Consider the following 21,053-nt stretch of genomic DNA (forward strand, 5'->3'; position numbering starts at 1 on the left):
ATAAAATCAATTACTTGGAGATGCTTTTTATTATTAAAATTTAATGGAACAATTAAAATGGAATCCAGAAAATAATGGAAAACAGAATGTGGTACAGATAAACCTGTAAAACTCAATTAATTAGACAGGCTTTTTGATTAATAAAATTAAAAAAACTGAACTTGGAAATAAAATGGATTTCATAGGGCCCTATAATTATATATATATATATATATATATATATATATATATATATATATATATATATATATATAAAAACCTTTTTTTTTTGTGGTAATAAAAATGGATTTAAGTGAACAATAGCTTTTAAAATGACTTAAAATACATATATAAAAACAATGATGCAATAACAATTAGTTCAAATAAAGTATCAAAAGCAAGAAATTATATGGTTTTATTGAACAAAACTGTTAAAATACATAATATTATAAACAATAGAGCTAATATTGACCAAGCAGCATTTAATTCAAACATACATTTGATCTTTAATATTTGTCCATTTCTTTAGGACAGAAATGCTAGCTGCTGCAATTAAATGAATATGTGGACATCAAACCGTGTAACTCAGAGGGGTTGAGCTTTATTTTGAAATCGATGTATTCTCCTGTGTTTGTGTAGATTTATAAATAATTTACCTCACAAATCTGATGAAATGACGCGCGTTGCGTCCCCGGATGAACGCTATAATAAACCCAAACTCACAACAACATGCAGAGATGAGTTTGAGACGCTCCACATGTAAATGATAACAGTTTCGGTGCAAATACTGTGAACGGAGCCGCTGTGAGATGCACATCTAAATAATTAAAGCACTGCATCGCATAGAATTATTTAATTAAATCATAGCGTTTGTGAATTCACAATTATGCTTAATTATGATTTTTAAATGGGTTTAATATGTCATGCAGCCTTGGAAACTATAGTCTAAAAATGTGTTTTATGGATTCTCCTCCGTGAAATGCGCCACTTAGTCGACGCGAGCAAAATTAAGTGACGATTTTTAAAAATCGACTAGTCGACTAAATCGCAACATCCCTAAATCTGTTACATTGCTTTAATAAAGTAATTGAAATAGTTACAGTATTTATTGCATTTTAGATCTTTGTAATCTCTAATTTAGGCTATTATTTTCCAAAGTAACCTTCCCAACACTGATCATAATATGTGAGAATTTGCTTTAATAAGAATTGGGGACTTCCAGTCTGGGACATAGCATATTTCTGCCTGACTCGGATGGATCTAAATGCAGAGCTCTTGAAGTTGAAGATTACGACGCAGTTCCAGGGGTGGGAAGAAATCAGATCCAGCCATTCAAAGCAGTGCCAGCACCGCCCATGAGCCCCAGCCATACACTTCAACAGATCATTTCAACCGGATCCCACAGACCCTTCATAATTTACTTACAAGGAATGAACGGTAACTACTGCTCGTCTGACGGCTGAAAATAAATCAGTGCATACTCGGATTATTATAACGCGAAAAACAAAGTAACGTCACCCTAAAGGGTAAGACAAAGATTCATGACTTCCGAAAAGTATGAGTATGCTATAGAGAGGCTGTGTCTACTAGGATTGTTCTTGCTTTGATGATAGTTCAAGCTTTAGGTAACTGTAACTGCTAGCCTATAACTTTTGTGAATTTCTGCAGAATAACAATACTTGGCTCTATGTTCAACAAATTCAAGATGTATAATTGTGTCTAATCAGTATGGTGTGTGGTGCAGCCTACATTGCTTCACTAATTAGTGTTTGTTTGTTTAAGCTCACATCCTTGGTTTTAGGGGAAAGAGAACTGTAATATCTTATATAAAGTCTAATTCATTCAGTTTTTGTACACAACCTACCTGTAGTGTTCACTCAGCCATATAACCCAATAAAGTTTATATGCAAATGCATTGAATTTATGGGAAATGTTGATCAAAATAGGCTAACTACAGAAAAACACCAATGAAGTGTTAAACCTGTAGCCCTTTTACATTTCACTTAAATATTTTTATTTATCCTGATTTCGTTTTAATGTTAAATAAATAAATGGGTTTTAAAATGCATTTCATTGTTCCCTAAATTTTGGTAACAGGATTGCAAAAATGTTGAAAGTAAAAACTAATACGGTGTTGAAAAAGATGTGATTTAAAATGTGGCATTGGTTATTTTACCCGCTGTTTTGTACCATGCATACTCAAATTATATGCCTTTGTGTTGTTCTTGGAATGCAATAATTAAATAAATAATCAAACAAATGAATGCGACATAAAAAAAGAAAAGCACTAAATATGACATTTCACGACCTTTTCACTAATTAAATCATCCTGATCTACTGATCTCAGCAGAGAAAACTACTATTAACAATGCTCTATATTGTTGTTGCCCCAAAACAGTTCTGTTGCTTGAAAATTGAACTTGCCTCCGAAACGTTAAAAGAATCACATGAAGGTCTCATGATTCTATTTACAGGCCAGTCCCTGTCTGGGTCGCCCCTCCACCATTCACCCGTACTCATCTACACAGATATAAAGTGGAATGCATGTGTGCACAGAATTAGATTCAGATTACCAAAATGTATATACAACGCCTTGTGATTGACAAAATTCAGTCTGAAATGGTAGATTATTGATGCAGTGATGAGGATTTGGTGGATGCTTAGTTCATGTGATCATGTAGGGGCAGTCGTGGCCTAATGGATAGAGAGTTGGACTTGTAACCTGAAGGTCGTGGGTTCGAGTCTCAGGTCCGGCAGGGATTGTAGGTGGAGGAGTGAATAACCAACACTCCCTCCACCCTCAAAATCCTGAGACCCTTGAGCAAGGCATTGCCCACTGCTCCGGGTGTATGTTCACTACTGTGTGTTCACTTGGATGGGTTAAATGCAGAGCACAAATCCCGAGTATGGGTCACCATACTTGGCCACACACCACGTCCCTTCCCCTTTCCCCTTTCATAAATATATTAATAGTAAAAACTTCTGTTATGGTTCCACACTATAGCTTTGCACTGTAACACCATTAAATGTGATCTAATAACATTCTCATTTAATCTAATATAGTTAAATAATGGGACATGATTTGACTCGCTTCCATGACAGAAGTTCTTTGTTGGTCCATCACTGTGGATCATGTATAAGTTGTTTACAGGCGAATAGAGCCTGCAGTGTTCACGGCAGCATGTTCTGGAGACTTTCTGTTCCTCTAAATCACATTATTTGTCAGTATGTGGATAATATTAAACGGGCTCTGTCTGAAACCACGTCACAAACAAAGTTAATGTCCTTAATGTCTGTATGTTTAAATCAGCATAGAAAATATCAAAATGTTATGCAGTTCATTTATAAAATGTATACTTTGATCCAGTTTTTCAGTTTTGTTTCGTTAGAACACAGTGGAGACTTTTAACCAAAACCGTGGCCTTTTATAGAAAAGAGGAACAAAACCATTTGTCAGTATTTGTGATATACAATGCCAGGTTTATTAGACGGCTAGATTAGGAAGCAGGCTTGAGAAGAAGACAAATACAAAGAAGACAGTCAAGTTCAGTCATACAGTGGAATTCAATGAAAGTCAGTGAAGGGTGATTCGTTTCCACAGGAAGTTATCTGAATGTTTAGCAGAACAGAAAGCATTACATTAACTATTAAAAAATCAAGGTCTTTTATATCATTTTGTAGCTAAGAAACAGTCAATATGCTAGTAATATGCATGCTAAGAAACCAGTGTTACCCATACTTTCTCTCCCGCACCACGTGTCACTTCATATAATCTATGAAGAGGAAGAAACGTACTGTCACGTAATGTTATGGCTGAGATACTCTAACTTTGACAGGATCAAGTTAATAATCGAAAACAGACTCTTATGAGACCAAGACCGGCCAGAGACCCCAGACACACAAACACAGCTAAACAAATACTAGATAAAGAACAGGACATTCTGCTCATTATTCACAGAGCTAAGCTTGATCGGTTATCATGTTGAATATAAACATAAAACAAAGTATCAAAGTAATTGATATGTGTATGATTTTACTTAAGTGCAAATAACTATAGAGTCTATTTATACTATGTTAAAATAACATTTTCTGCTATTTATACTACTTATTGCAAATAGTGGCAATTATCTGCAGCTCAGTATTGTAGTACATTATAAAACAGTACGCGATAATAACGTATTGAGTGTAAATTATAGTTTTAATTCAAATTATTAAATGGATGCCACCTTATTGGGACAATACACCTACCCTAACCCTACCCGATACTTTATTTATTTATTTTTTTTAATAAATGCCTTTCCAATCCTATATGAGATTTGAATAGGGAGAAAAAAAAGATGAGTGTCTTTTTTTTATTGTTGAATAACCCAATCACACGTTGGTGGGTGGAGTTTTTGCCTACAAGGCGGCTATTTGCACGTATAAATAGACACTCGTTTACTTAATAAGCACACATGGATATGATTTTACTTATTAAGCACATATGGAGAATAGCTTGTAGTCTAATGCAAGCCAGCCTCGTTCTTTTCTGGCTCTTAAGAGTGTAGACACATAGCTATCATTCTTTTGAAATCACAAATCTGACCTTTTATGAAAATGAATAATAACACGTTTCTCGACAAGCTGTATCATTTGAGGTATTATTCATGTTCGTTCATGATTTACACATACTTTCATATTCAATAATTTAATGTTTGAGTATGAGCAGTACTAACAGTGATGATTGCCCAAGTAAGCACCCCTAAATAATGAATCTGCCGGTGATTTCGACTGGCCTTGAGAATCAGTTTATACTGCCCTTAAATGTGATCAGCTGTTTTTCACAGGAAGTGTCCATTTTCTGAAGCAGCTTTTAGAAACAATGGGAGGATGTTGCTGCTATTCACTGAACTGTGTCACGGCAGACGGTCTCCATCAGGCTTTTAAAGTGCACTCTGGTGGTGTTTTCCATTTACTAAAATTTTACACCAACAGAACTAAATAATGCTTTTGACAGATCTAATTCAAATTAAACGAATAATCATATGAGTGGCTTAAAAAAGTTGTTTTATTCTACATGAAGGGGGATTTATTGTGGCAACCGTGTTGAGCTTTCACTATTTTCACTATTTATATCACTATAGGGGGTTATGTCCCTTATTAATGAAAATCTAAAATTTAAATAAACATAAAAATGACATTCTGCATTTGGTGACCAAGCCTCTTGTTGGTATACAAACTGTAAAAGAAGACACATTTACAAATATGAGTTTTGTAGTGCCATCCCAAAGAGGCACAAAATGACTTTTACCTTAACTGTTCCCTCCTGGTGAAATGACCTGCCCAACTCGATCCGAACCTTCAAGAATCGGCTAAAAACACACTTAACCCTCTAACACTTTTCTTTTGAATTATTATAAATAATACATAACTTGACCCTCTAACACTAGCTCTATCTATAATATCTACTTTTTATTATTTTTAATAATTTAATAACTAACCGGGACTTGTCACAACACTTATATAATGTTTTTGATTGCTTCTCATTTGCAAGTAGCTTTGGCTAAAAGCGCCTGCTAAATGATTAAATGTAAAAAATGAGAGCAAATATGTGTAGAGTTCATGATGGGAATTAAAAAACATAAAAAAACTACTAATCTTAATTTAGAAAATACATTCTGCTGATGATAGTTACTAGCAAGCAGAATTTAAATTAATGGGGGCTTGGGACAAAAATGCCCCCCAAATTTACGATAAGGGGACTAAAAAAATCTATTATGACTGTTATGGATAAGTTAAATGCGAGACTGAAGGAAAAGTGTCTATTGTAGATTATTTAGACATTTAGATCTGCTCACACTGTATTACAGATTAATTTTTTACACATCGAGCATTATATGTAATGACCATTCAGAGGTGTTTAGATTAGTCACCAGTAAATAGGAAATCCAGTGAAGTCTTGTTAAGATTTCTCATCATAAACAACAAAGTGCAGATATGATTGGTTTTGTCTGTGTAGCAAGCAAGAATATCCTTTTCCCCACACAAAAACTAAATGTCTTCTACTCTGAATCAAGGGCAATAACTGACAATAATAATTTTTGTCATAAAATTACAGGCCACCCTGTATTTTTTATTTTACACATTTAGATAGGCCTATTTTATATAAAGAAAATAACATTAATCTCATTATGCAATTATGGTATGTCACCTTTGAGCAGTTGTCTGTGTAAATGAACCCACCGTGTCCTCCTTTGCAGTGTAAAGATGACTTTTGTTGATGTTGATAACATTTTATTGGTAGCGTATAGCATTCTGATTTACTGAATAAATACACGTTTTTGACACAAAAGACAGCACAGATACTTTTAATTATTAGAATTAATAAGGTCATTAAAAATGTACAAACTTGCAAACAACCCCAGAGAGCAAATATTTCCACTTAATGGAAAAATAAATGTCTGACCCCGCTATTAAGTAAAACTTAAAAAAAAAAAAATTATGTCATAAATTTGACTATGATGTAAAAATGGCTTGTGAGCATTTTCAACTTGTAAAACTAGTGTGCAGTGACCCCTAGAAGCTAATCTGAACTGGCCGTTTTCAACCATCTCCTGTGTAAGACATTCAGTACAGACTGTGGGTGAGCCGTCTTAGGCTGAGACTACTAAATCAGTAACCCTTTTATCATTTAATCAATATTATTTGACTATTGTCATAGATGTCAGCTGATATGAGAATACTGTAGAAGGACGTCTCACAAAAAGTCCCACAGAAGTGAGATAATAATTCATTATATAGTAAAAATTCCTTTGTGGCAAGCTGAGAACCACCCATCTTCAAAGGCAATTCATGTTGAGTGAAGTTTATTAGACTTACACATATGCAACTGATGTTCACTGATGGCATGTTTTGTTCTTTAAAATGTGATCATACTTCCTGCAGCATCTATAACTTTAAACATTGTCTTTTGTATCCTGAAAAATGATCTGATGTCTACATGTGCTACGTTTCCTTGTTTATTTTTCCTTGGCTGGTCCTTGAGGAAACAGCTTTTGCTGCATTGATCGACTGTCTAGCACTCGCTGTCCTGAAAGACAATGGCTGCTGTTCCAGGAGACCCTGGGGCTGTATCAGACCCACTTCCCTTCAGGAAAGAGCAGCTGTGTTGCTGAACTGGCTGTGACACTAGTAAAAACAAAATGTTTGGTTTGACCAAAAATGCTAAATCTGTTACTCACACTCAAACAACGTCAAGACAAAAACACTATGAATGCACAATAAAAGTAACTCCAAAGATGACTTCTTTTCTTCTGTTGAAAGGAAAAATAGATATTTAGCAAAATGCTCAAACTGTTCTTTTTCCACAAAATAAAGTAAACAGAGATGGACACTGCCAAAGCTTCAAAATGACACCAACACCATAATAGAATCATGTTTCCGTGTAATGTGTATGCAATATTCTGTCTTCTTAAAGAGTTTATTCACCCAAAATTGAAAATGTAAATTTCTGACATCAATTTCTGACCCTCATTTTGTTTCAAACCCATAAGACTTGTGTTCAAGTCTCTGTTGAAACTTCATACAACCAAAATGTAATGATGCAAAAAAATTCATAAAGCTGCTGAAAAACTAATCCATATGAAACAGTTTAATCCAAGTTTGTGAAGAGATGTGATTATTTTATGTGGTGAACAGATTTAATTTAGGCTTTCATTCAGAAAAAATCAATGATCGACAGACATAGAGTATATCAAATAAACATGGAAGCTCAAACATATGTGCATGATTCATGAGAACGATCATAAAGAGTGCGTTGATCATAAACCACTGAATTAAATCTTTTCTTCAACTAAAGTGATAGTATCCCTTCACAAGTTTTATGCCTTTATGACCTTTTTGGCTTGTAAACGTTTTGGTTGCATGGATCTTCAAAGGCGGGACAGAAGCCTCCCCATTTCATTAAAAATATCAGTAACACTTTAGTTTAGGGACCAATTCTCACTATTAATAGTTGCTTATTAGCATGCATATTTGGTTATTTAATAGTACTTATAAAGCACAGATTAATGGTAACGCCTTATGCACGACCATATTTTAGATTCCTTAATCCACAGTATTCATTGCTCTTAACCACCACTGAACTGTTGAACTATGTTCAATTGGTCACCACCAAGATGTGAGAACTAATGGCATTCGTCACAAACCTGGAATGACACATCTCGAGACACCAGCTTTGAATATGTGCAAGTGCAAAAAGTTTTGAGAGCTTTGGCGAAGAGAAAGATTTTCATCAAATAACAGCTTTTATTTCAAACTATCGTATTGCTTCAGAAGATTTGGAACATGGTTGTATAGACTACTTTATGGTGCTGCTTACTTTATGTGTCTGGTAACCTCTGGTAACTGTATACAGTCATGGCCAAAAATATTGGCACCCTTGGTAAATATCAAAGAAGGCTGTGAAAATTAATCTGCATTGTTAATCCTTTTGATCTTTTATTTAAAAAAATCACCCTAGAGTGCTCAAAATTGTGAATATGAATGGGAATATACTTCAGAGATATTTTACTCATAAGAATTTCTAGGGGTGCCAATAATTGTGGCCATTGTGTATTAGCGAAAAACATTTATTTCATAATGATATTTCCCCCCATTTTAAATTCTTATTATCCAATGAAAGGTTAGATTTTTGTGAATTTTTTTAAATAAAAGATCAAAAGGATTAACAATGCTGATTAATTTTCACAGCCTTCTTTGATCGTATTTACCAAGGGTGCCAATATTTTTGGCCATGACTGTAGTTTCATTTTATGGAAAGGAGAAGACTGGCCATTATGCTAAATATCTAATTTTATGTATAGAGGGATTTTGCATGGGTTTTGAACAATATGGATGTACGTAAATAATGACACATTATGTTAATTTGTTTGGGGCAAACTACTCCTTTAAGTCATGTGATTGCTCACAAATTCTTGACAGTGCTGTAAGGTGGGTGTCAGAAAGCTCTGCACAGCTTTTTTATGGGACTGCGCTTTTTTTGAATAAGATGTGTCCTTGCCCAGCCTGCAGAGTTCACATAACAAATAATGCGAATAGAGACCTCCTGCTTCCTCTGCAGAAAAATGAGAGGGAGTGCTATGAGGTCACTTTCAAAACATGACTCCCATTCAGACAACGCCACAGTGGAAGATTTGTTTGAGTTATTTGCCTGCTCTGAGAAGTCACTGTTCCCATGTTCAAAGTGGTGAATGTGATTCAGAAAGCTCTTTTACTTTTATGGACAAGAACTGAATGAAAGGTACAGGGTTTGAACACTGATTTTTTTTATTTAACTTGGAAAGCTCTTATATGGATGATATACAGTAACAGTCAAACATTTAGACTCACTTTATTGAGTTTATACGGTTCAGCTTCTTAAAATTCTTAAGGCTTCTAATTTAAATTAGTGTAATTGACATATAAACATTGCCTACATGTGTGAAAGTATTCACAAAACTTATGTTTTGAAGCAGAAAAATCTGTGTCCAGCATACATGGGGACTTCTTTTATATTGTTCAGAATGCATCCCAAGATGCATCTCAGAAGTTGATGTCTAGAGCTGGAATCTAGATTTTGGAGAAGCTTAAATATACAAAAGCTTTGATTTGTTTGGCTTTTTTAGTCAAAACATAATCCCCATCCATTTTTGTCATTTTGTAGTTTTGATGATGTTATTGTCGAAAATGGAAAACCGTAATAATAAAGAATGGGTGGGTGTGTCCAAACTTTCATCTTGTAGTGTAAACGTTCAGATCTTAGTCAAATTGTGGACATGCTTTTGTTTTTGCGGTCCTGGCATGTTTGTAGCATGCTGGTTAAGAGGTGCAGGAGGTAGACAGGAATGTGTTTTTCCCCTCTTACCTTGTAATTAGGCTTTTACCAGCAGGCGAACACAGTGATACGTCTCAGCTCACAGCTGGAAGGACGGGGAAATCCTGCAAGCCGCAAATCAAGACAGCACGCTGTGAGTTGGCAGGCTAGACTGTAGACGCAGAGACTGGAAACCTGGTCAGCTGCACTGCACCACAGTCAGTCTCTCCAATACAAAACATATTGAAGCATTTGGGTTCAGTCTCCACGTGGTACCATTACTTCGCTCAGTCAGTGGAAAAAACAGCTTTAGCCTGTTAAATGCGATCAAACGGTATGCAGTATGCTTTTAACAGTCTTCGCCAACACTACTTAAACCAGTGTAGTGCTTCTGTTTTTTCGCCTTGGCCCAACAGTCTTCTCATTATATCCTGCATTCGAGCCGTTCGCCACCCTGGTGGAGTCTTTGTTCTGGATTGACATGTCCGAGCCTGGTCACATTAGCGCTGTGTGAAATAGGAAGTGTTTGGTGGAATGTGCCTGGGGCTCTGTGAAAACAGTTATGTGCAACATGCTTCCCCTCCTCTGTGAGGGTGTGTGTGTGTGTGGTTTATTTTGTACCCAAAACAATCACAACACTTTAAGTGTTGCTGTCACTAAAGAAAAGGGGTGACATTCTGAAATTCATGTCAGTTTTTCATCCAATTTGTTATAACATAATTTGGCCTCAGATATTTGGTCCCTACTCAATGCCATGGTACTGTATTACCATATTCATATACACACATGGTAATCCAAGGCTTTTAAAATATACTATGGCCTATTTTTGAGCAAACATGACATTGTCCAAAGTAGGTAACATTTCAACAAAATTAATAACCTTGCAATACCATGGTTTTAATCGTAAACCAGAATATTACACAGCAGGAGCAGAAGTGAAATTCTAGAACAGTAGAGAAAGAGAGAAAATCAGGTGTGATGTAAATGCATTTTTTTGTTTATAAAAATTTCTGTGAACATTGATGGCACAAAGACGTTATACTCACTAACAGTCATGCCATTATACTACAATTAAAAGAGATCATAGAGTACAAAAAGGCATGCAACCTACTTATAATGAGGGTTACAGCTATATTTATTTTTGTCAGCCAGAATAGTCAAAGCTGTTTTCAAATTGCCTATTAAGTTTGCTGGATAGCTAACCACAATTCCCAGGTGATCATAAAAACCTCAGGACTGTGTAGTCTAAAAACAACAGTTTCTGTGATTTGAGACCAGAGCATGTTTCAACTAGAAACTGTGGCATCCTGGTTGCTAACATTGCAGTGATCTAATAAACATACAATGCAACATGAAGCAACACCATTACCGACTAGCCCATGTCAATTATAGCAGTTCAGGAACTACCATTGGCCACTGGACAAAAGAACAACCCTTAAAACCTTCACAGTGGCCACATACCTGTTGTAGAATGGTCCAGAGATGCTTTTAGGTTCAGTTTGTTTTGGGTCACCAGCAGCTCCCAAACGATGTTTTCATTTGTCTGATGACTCTATGGCACTGAGATGTTGTCTTTTGCTTGTAGGTGTGCTGATTTGTCTTCTGGAGGGGCAGCACAAGGCTCCATAAAATGACCCAATCTGTGCATATAACCTCCAAACTGCCAAGTAAGTGGTTGTTTTTCTGCTCTCGGTAGATAACACTGTTTCAAGATGAACACATCTGATATGTTTGCATTGCAGATCTGAGCGCCCCTTTTCATTGCTCTACTGAGGAAGAAACAGATCAAGGTGGCTCCTATTCAGTACAGACGCCCTATGGATTCCAGCTGGACCTTGATTTTCTCAAGTATGTTGAGGAAATAGAGAGTGGACACAGCATTCGTAGGGCTAATGTGAACCCTCGGAGGGGATCCCGGGGTGACCGTGGGTATCAGAGGAATTTAAGTGTTGGTGGGCGGGCCAGTGGCTGGACCTCCACTGAGTCCCTTTCCTCAACAACCAGTGAGAATGGCCAAACTAACCCACCTTTTCTCCAGAGCCCTATCACATCGCCTAGTAAATCACAACCACTTTCCCCATTACCAGTCATCGGTCCCAGTCCACCTACTTGCTCCAAAGTGCCACCACCACCTCCACCACGTAACCCTAGGGTTGAGAGAACGCTCCTTGAAACTAGTCTTCGGCTCCAACAGGAGCAAAGTCAGTTTTCCAATGGATTAGGCTCTAATTTGTCCGACCTTTCCAAAGTGAGTTCCAAAGCCGGTGGATTTAATAGGGACTTTTCTCTAGCTTCTTCCCAGCTTGCTTCAGATGCCCACTTGCTACAGATATCACCTGTTGTTCAGAACCCCCTTTCTGGGGTCTGGACCAAAGCAAGTCCTCAGACGTCTGGAAGGAGCACGCCAGCCTCCAACTCAGGAACACTGCCTCCTGGGCAGCTTCAGACAGTGCGAGAACAGATGGCCACTGCCCTTAGGCAGCTAAGAGAGATGGAAGAGAGAGTCAAAGGACTACCAGTTCTAGAAAGAGAAGTTGCCATGCTCCGTGCCGAAAAAGAAAGGTTGGCTAAAGAACTTCAAAAGAAAACAGAGGAACTTGATGCAACGCTCAAACTGCAAGTCTCCACTGAGGCAGCAGTAGGAGCCTCCCAACCAGGATCCCTGCCATCGTCGTCACTTTGGAATAAAAAGCCAGAATGCAAAAGTGATGAAAAAGACAAAAAGGACATAAAGAAACTAGCCATTCCTCCTGTAGAAAAAAGATCCATAGCAGTAGGCAGTGACAATCCCATTGAGACTGTGGTTGTCTACAATCGCCAAGCGCTCAAGGATGCTGCTGTCGAAGCTACTATTGATGTTAGTCACGCAGCTATTGAGACTGAGACTAGTGTTATGCATGATGAGGGAATTCAGACTGGCGTGGCTACAGAAGATGTGGCAGTCTGGGTAATAGAATCATTTCTAGGGCTACAAAGTGAGACAGAACGAGAAATTGACACCTTGCAGCACACTATCAAATTTCAACAGGAGTCAATCCAGGTTCTCGAGACACGATTAACTCAAGTCAACCAAGATCTTGAAGCTTTAAAGGCTCAGGAAATTGAGAGGGCATCCAAGATTATGCTGGACAAAGGGACAATAGCAAAACCACAGACAGCAAATGCCCAATTGGAAACATGTCCTGAAGTTTGTTCAGTTGGAGTGTTGTTTCCGGATGCGACTGACCTGGCGTATGTTTCAAAAAATGACCAAAGCATTCAAACAGATCCTGTGGAAACTTCAAAGGAAAAAATGGTGGAGCTAGTAAGCATTGGTATCCAGTGGGAATGTCTTAATGATACACAAGACGCTGAAGAACAGACAATGTCTGCAGAGGGTGAGCATTGTTATTTTCATTAAACATGTTCCTAGTCATACTGTGAACAATTATTTTAAGAAAAAAAAACACCTTATTAATCTTTAATTAAAATGTTAGTCTGCCTTGATTGTCCTGCTACTGTTGTAGGTAATACAGCCTATCTAACATTTTTCCAGTACTTAACGCAGTAATAAATGCTCTCAGAGAGTTTAGCATGGTTATATACATGGCAATGTTAATCTATTTGGTCTTGGCGGAATATATCAATACATCCACATTCATGCTGCGGTGAGCATGTAAGAAACACTGCTGCTGCACATATAACATATAAGAAATAACTCCCGTGTATAACATATATGAAATCATCTCGTAGCAGATCTAGCACCGGAGGAACCTTTTCATAGATCCTGGAACTATTGGCGGAAGTACCCGCTTTTTGGCATGTTCGCACCGCAGGAACTAGAAACGGTTTTAGTTCTAGGAACTCCGTTTGGAGGAACTAAATTAGCTCCTACTTCAGAGCAGGGTCTAAAACAGTTCTATAGGAACTACTAATGACGTAAGTGTACGGTGATTGGCCAAATGCATACGAAACACCGGCTACCTGGCATTTTTAAAAAGCCATGTAAAAATACTTACTCCATGAACATGGAAAAGAGCGATAACAGCATTTACCTGTTGTCTGCAGTGTAGTGTTCTTTTCTCAGCCTCGATATGTAACACTGCAAGTTGTCATTGGAGATTTCGTCTCTAAGCCCAACTTTTTGCTCTATCAGTCGTGCAAATTGTACATTTACCTGCCATCACGAAGCCTAGAACACACAACAAAAACAGCTCCGATCATGGTGTCCTCCATTCCCCGGTTGTTGACGTATGTAAATAAAGAGTTGTTGGCCGCTTCAGAGCTCCTGCTGCCGGTGCGAATGCAACCAGGAAAACGCCCTGAGGGAGAAATTGGTTCTCTAGGAACCACCCTGCTCGCTAGTTCCTAGAACTAAGTTCCTATAACTACGCAGTGCGAAAGCCCCTAACGATAAAGATATAGTTCTAAAAATTGTTCTCAATATTAATAGCAGAGTTTACACTAACAATTTTTTCCAGCTGATGAACGATATAAACATTGACTTCCAGTCAGAATCCATCCTGCTATAAGGAGCTCGAGAATTTAAAGTGGCAGATGCACATGCGCTTAAAATAAACAAATGATTTCGTACGCTGGTGTGGACGCTAATATCATAATCGTTATAAGTTATCATTCTTGGTGTGAACGGGGCTCACTTAAAGGTGCCATAGAATGGAAAACTGTCTTTACCTTGGCATAGTTGAATAATAAGAGTTCTGTACATGGAAATGACATACAGAGAGCCTCAAACACCATTGTTTCCTCCTCCTTATGTTAATCTCGTGAATAAAAAAGACCACTAAAAAATAGGCGAATCAGAACATAACACCGACTGTTACGTAACAGTCGGGATCACTAATAGTTATGCCCCCGACATCTGCATATACCCGCCCATCTTCTAGGCCAGCCGCAAGCCGAACCATCAGAAGTTCTGCAGGTATTGTGAAGAAACAAGCGCAGACAACAGCGAAAATGGCAGATCGTGGAAATAAATGTCATGTTTCAGGCTCTGCAGGGGATGTGAAGTGCAGGGATGAGTTGGTGTCTGTATTCAGAAAGGCATGGAAAGCATTCTAATAAAATAACGTGAGCCACTAAAGGGACATGGTTAGCTCCTTGCTAGTGGTAGCCTGTTACATTACAGTACATAAGATTTCCCTTACCACATAAACAGAGTAAGGAGATATGACTGAGGATGATGGCGAATGATTTACAGATCCTGAGCACCACTGACAAGCATCTGATCTTGTATAATGTGTGGTAAGTACTGCCGCTCCATAGTGTAAACAGAGTACATGCGATTGTGAATCTCGAAAGTGAAAGTAAAAAACGATTGTGCATTTGAAAAGTTTCAACGCCCAGGCTCCCTGATGCCCGCATTTTATTTACAGTATAATTACCCAACGATATAACTGCGCGAGAATGTATTGAAATATATATTTTCCCTGTGTTTCATTCCTGTGAGCTACTGAAATGAGCCGCGCTGTGAAACAGCCAATCAGAGCAGAGTTCAACATTATTGTTCAATAATTCTTTCTATGTAGATATCAGAGAACCATTTAAAATATTGTATCAATGCATTCTATGGCACCTTTAAGTCCAACTATACATTTGTTACATGTTGATATTAAATCAGTCTGTTTAAGAGAACCACATGTTTTTAAGGTTATCCATAGGAAAATCCCTTTAAAAATTATTTCTTTGCAAAAAAGCTGCAGGCCCTCTGAAATCTATCATGAAGAGGAAGGATGGGAGTGGTGCTGGCGCAGCTTCCAGCGGTGGCAAAAAGAGCCTGAAGTTTGTTGGAATTCTAAACAGAGGGTGAGTTGCTAGAGCACATTTAAAAAAAAAAGACATATTGGCACAATACCATTACTGTAGTAACAGACTGTCACAGCCTGCGTCCCATGGCTTATTGCTTTTATAAAGTGGTAACAACAGTAATATGCTAAAACTAGTCAATTTGATTCACAAATTAAAAATATTATTGTTAATGACAACAAAAATAATTATCCTGCCTAGTAACGACTGTATAAAATATCATTGGTTTCAAACACGGCTCTTTCAATCTGTTTTTAGAACTGTAACTATCCATTTTGTCATTATTTCTTATATAAATCTTTCAACTTGGCCAAACTGTCAATTAAACTGAATTTCTCCTCCTAAATTCTTTCAGATATGAGTCAACCTCTAGTGAAGAGGACGAGGAAGAGGATGAAGAGAGTTCCTCAGATGGAAGTGAGGCTGGTGCGTGTTCAGACAGCAGTGTGGAAGAAGGGGCAGCTCTAGAGGACACATCTGATGAAGAGATGAATATAAATGTGGATGAAACTGACAGTGATGAAAACATGCCAGCTGGGACTGAAGATTCAAAGGACCAGGAAGAGGAAGTGAAGGAAAAGTAAGTGCATGCAGATTTTGGTGATGACTAAAATTTCACATAACAGAAAGTTCGTGGCTTAGCTTTGAGGTCATCTATATGGTAGCGTACATCTAAAAATATTTGTATTGATTCATGGCTATGATGTAATGAACACAAACAATAAATGGAGATCATCTTACAGGTTTGAACTTAGTGCCAAAATGCGTGAGGCTTGTCTAATTTTGAAGAGCCACCTTAATGACGGAGCGAAATCAGTGAAGAGTAAAGAAGTGGTGAGTTCAAATCACACAAATTACTTTTTACTCAAATTGTAGTTAGAAATTAATCATTTCAAATTACATTCCAGCCAAATTGAACCATTATGTTGTTCTGTTAACATGTCTAACGCAGTTGTCCAGCACTCATAGCGTTCAGCTGGAGTGGTTCAGAGTATCCAGTGCAAAGATGGCCCGGCCTTCACGCGTGTCAAATTACCTGATGTCTTTCTCAGAGGTCTCCCCCGTCCTGCTCGAGCACATAGTCAACATGACGGATGGCAACGGCAACACTGCCTTACACTACAGCGTCTCCCATTCCAACTTCACTGTGGTGGACCTACTGCTTGACACAGGTTAAGAGAATGTAGCTTTTTAGGACACACAGGGTTCCTACAGGGTTTGTAATTTTCCAGGTCTGGAAAAGTATGGAAAAGAGAAAGCAGAGATTGGAAAAATATTTGTGTTTCCAGACTTTTGCCCGTATTTAGTTTTTTTTTTAATAATAGAAAAATAAGAATTTAATGAAAATAAATGTAACGTACAAGTAGTGAGGTTTCATGGCAGCTGTTTAGTGATTCTTTAGTGGTTGTCAAATAGGACTGAATGAATTCAAGGTGCACTTTTTCATTATGCAAAATGCAGGTTATAAGAATCTCACCACATTCTTAGCACCGTATTAATTAGCCTCAAGGACCTTTGCAAAAAGAAAAATATATACAGACTTTTATGTGCGCACAAGAAAACATTAAACTTAGCATATAGGAAAATGCACACTGTGCCATCAGCCCATTTCGCAGAGTGGTTTCTAGGCCACTACTGACTATGCATTAAAGGCCTTGAAATATGGCATACTGCCCCAATGAAAGCCAAATTTAAACCCTGTTTTTTTTTTTTTTTTTTTTTTTTTACAGAACCAGTCTTTTTTATAGACCCTTGAACATTTTATGTCATGGTTTCTCCACCGCCACAGAGGATGTGTTAAATTGGACATTAGGCCTCGATATTAGAGGTGCTACCGTAAGAAAAGCAAAATTTTGACCAGGTAGATCTCTGTTAATTCATGTGCATCCATGCTATCATTTTATTCATCGTAATGAATAGATGGCAGTGATGCACAGAGGAAACAGGTTATATAAAACCAGAAATTGTAATGTGTAAGCATGCAAAATATTTACATGTGAATAGTTTCTCGAGTGCACAAAAAAGTTTCTTGTGTGCATGTAAAAGTCTGTTTTTTTTTTTGTATGTTGTCACTTTGAGAAAATCAATAATAAAAAAAAAAATCCCTGAGAAAATAAAATATTTACAGATGACTGTACTATATACTAAATATAAAGGTGAAAATAATGCTCAATGAACCATTTATGTTAAATATGGTCTGAAAATGTACCGGGAGGTTTGGAAATTTGAGTCTGGAAAATTATGGAATTTTAAAATAGAAAATGGGTAGGAACCCTGGATTGGACACATCGGAATAACACGGTAACAAGAAATGTAATTGGATAAATGCACCTAGCTAAATACTTAAAGGGGTCATGAACTGCCTTTGGTTTTTATTGTGTACTTATCTGTCAAGTTTCTTGGAATTCACAACCGATATTACTTATTCACGTGTTGCTTTTGAAACAGAAGTTCAAGCTTTGAATAAAGTCTAAAGTTATATGCTAATGGGCTGTTCTGAGTTGTCCAACAGTTCGGGACATTGTTACAAAACCTCAGTTGTGGATGTGTTCATGCGCAGGCATGTGCAACATTGATCAGCAGAATAAAGCTGGATATACAGCTGTGATGCTGGCAGCGCTTTCAGCAGTGAAGGAGGAGGACGACATGGCAGTGGTCCAGAAACTCTTCCGTCTGGGCAACGTCAATGCCAAGGCGAGCCAAGTGAGTCACCCAGTTAATTAGTTATTCATCTGCGATTATATCCTCTGCTAATTTGAATATGACATTTCAACTTACACTTTTAAAGGTTGTTTATTGCCATCTATTGTTCCATGAAGAACCTTTAACATCCATGGAATCCTTCCATTGCACAAAAGGGACTTTATAGTGGAAAAAGGGCTCTTGTTAAAATGAGTGTAAATTAGTGAAAGTGTTGATTGGCGTCCAGCAGGGATCCTCCAGCTGAGCGTGTGTGTTGTGGTGTGTCTGTGGTTAGGCTGGACAGACGGCTTTGATGCTGGCCGTGAGTCACGGTCGGCAGGAGATGGTGCGAGCGCTGCTCGACTGCGGTGCTGATGTGAACATCCAGGATGACGAGGGCTCCACCGCTCTGATGTGTGCGAGTGAACACGGTCGGGCTGAGATTGTGTCCTTACTGCTGGAGCAGCCGGGGTGTGACATTTCAGTCGTAGACCATGTGAGTTCATCACAACGATAAATTTACGATAAAAATCAAGCAGTTAGTTTGTGTCATGTAATCAAACAGCCGGTGAACATTATTAACAGCAATGATTATATGTTGCGATAAAACTTATAGCACAATTTGGTAGTTTTGTATGTTGTCTGAGGGTTGGCATCATCTGAGGTCTTCTGAGGGGTTGGCATCATCTCTTCTCAGGTGTTCGGTCATCTCAGATCATTTAAGGGTTGGATCCAGACTGAAGCTTCTGTCATTCCTAGTTACCTCAGGATGCCAATAGTCCAGTCTAGAGGTCATGAATGCATCAACTAGCTTTTCTGCATCAGAAACAGAAACATTGCCAAGTTACGGAACATGTTACCTAAGATGGATATTCTAATATTTTTTAGATGCACCTGTATATATGGATTTGACTATATATATATATATATGAATTGTAACTATCTCACAATATGACTGTATTTTCTATATGAAAATGTATCTCTTTTTATTCTGAAGTGGAAGCAGATGTGTGTACAGATGTAATTCTAACATTTTGAATGTGTTGTCCTGCAGTCATTTCTTGTTGCGTGTATAGGTGGGGTCCAGAGTAATTGTGTAAGCTTGAAATCCAGTGCAGTCACTTGTTCCATTACAGCAGGAAGTTGTACTCTGTTTTACAGATAATGATGTAACAGAGAAACAGGTCACACCCTAAATGTTGCTGGACTTGGCATCCAGTGTTAAAGCATCCAGTCCAGCAATGCATTATGGGTAAATCCATGCTCTTTGACTTCTTTCCTCTAGGATGGCAGTAATGCTCTCTCCATTGCTCTGGAGGCGTCCCACAATGATATTGCTGTTCTACTGTACGCTCACATGAACTACTCGAAAACACAGGCAGATGTAAGTCCTCTCACACTGAACACTCATGCAGCCCGTTTCTAACTCATTCAAGCAGAACAAACACATGGATTTCGGCAGTTTAATTACACTTTACAAGACTTGTTTAAGTGATGAATGTGAAATAGGAAAAATGCAGGGCGAGACAGCAGTTTGGAATTGATTTGGGTCATGAAAGCGGGTGTTACCAGAATGGAGCCAGATGTGAATGGAGATGATGCCTTAATACAGTGGTCTCGAACTCAATTCCCGGAGGGCCACAGCTCCAAATCACACGCTTGGAAGTTTCTAGTGATCCTGAAGACATCCTGAAGCTGGATCAGGTGTGTTTGATCAGGGTTGGAGCTGTGGCCCTCCAGGAATTGAGTTTGAGACCAGTGCCTTAATAGCTGTTTGGCTACTTTTTAATTTTGTCCAATAGCCCATGCAGCCTAACTCGCATCAGAATAAAAATAAGTCATTTCAGAGACAGAGCATGCTATTATTTGGACAATTATTGTGTTTTCATGCACTGATTAATCGCTCACAATAAAAACAATATGAAAGATACTGTACGGAATAAGATTATAATGTGGTAAGATAACTTTTGTGTTTTTTCTTTGTTCAGGTATCATCTAAAGCAATCTCCCGAAGCCCGTCCACTCCTAAAAAAACATGGCCCTCAGAGTGATACACGGACACATGACTAACTAGCTTTACTAGAAGATTATAACAATTGTTATGTTTATATATCTATATATATTTATATTGTATTCATTTTTATGCACATATTTAATGCACTATAATGCAACATTGCTATGTAAAATACTATGCAAACCCATTAATGCAGGTAAGACCAATAACTTCAACAGGTGTAGCTACTATAGTAAGTTTCTTACTACCATGATGTCAGTGTTTAAAATAATGAAATAAGGTATTTGGGATAATTGCAGCTTAGCTGTAATGTTATTGTGATTACATGGTGTTTTGATTAGCGGTCAGAAAAACTCATGCAAATCATACATGAGCATGAAATACTGCAGCAGATTAGGGTGAATCACTCATATTCGTTTGAGAAACTCAATAATTATGAAACGCACACCGTGGCTTCATAACACAAGCAACCTGCGACTGCTGTTGACTGACTGTGCTGTTTGGAAAAGGCCAGCCGCAGACACCTGCATGAACTCCACCCTGATTTATTTTTATCCTTTGATCTAATTGGATACAACTCAGCCATATAAAGTCTATAATAATTGTGTATTTTACTTGGTTTCTATGCTTTGTTTAAATGATTGTATCATGCTGTGCAGCTTATGCTATTTCATTTAGCATTTTTTTAAATGTACAATTAAAGGAAAATTGTATAAAGTCATTAAGAAAATGCATTGCAATGAT

General features: G+C 37.7%; 1 protein-coding gene across 1 annotated transcript; it reads left to right on the forward strand.

The window, feature by feature from the left end:
* Positions 1-1,323: 1,323 nt before the first annotated feature.
* On the forward strand, positions 1,324-21,032 carry LOC306848875 (KN motif and ankyrin repeat domain-containing protein 3-like). Its single transcript, XM_079383649.1, has 11 exons — positions 1,324-1,505; positions 11,397-11,478; positions 11,554-13,188; positions 15,505-15,613; positions 15,969-16,193; positions 16,357-16,447; positions 16,566-16,785; positions 18,174-18,316; positions 18,591-18,791; positions 19,581-19,679; positions 20,284-21,032. Exons 2-11 carry the CDS (start codon positions 11,442-11,444, stop codon positions 20,344-20,346), a joined length of 2,823 nt encoding a protein of 940 aa, XP_079239775.1. The 5' UTR covers positions 1,324-1,505; positions 11,397-11,441; the 3' UTR covers positions 20,347-21,032.
* Positions 21,033-21,053: the final 21 nt, after the last annotated feature.

This window comes from Barbus barbus, assembly GCF_936440315.1.
Source record: "Barbus barbus genome assembly, chromosome: 29".
NCBI classification, from domain to species: domain Eukaryota; kingdom Metazoa; phylum Chordata; class Actinopteri; order Cypriniformes; family Cyprinidae; genus Barbus; species Barbus barbus.

Coding starts and splice junctions, on each gene's coding strand:
- LOC306848875 (XM_079383649.1), top strand. CDS start 11,442: ATGACCCAATCTGTGCATATAACCTCCAAACTGCCAA. Junction 15,614..15,968: donor GTTGGAATTCTAAACAGAGG/GTGAGTTGCTAG, acceptor AAATTCTTTCAG/ATATGAGTCAACCTCTAGTG. Junction 18,317..18,590: donor TCAATGCCAAGGCGAGCCAA/GTGAGTCACCCA, acceptor GTCTGTGGTTAG/GCTGGACAGACGGCTTTGAT.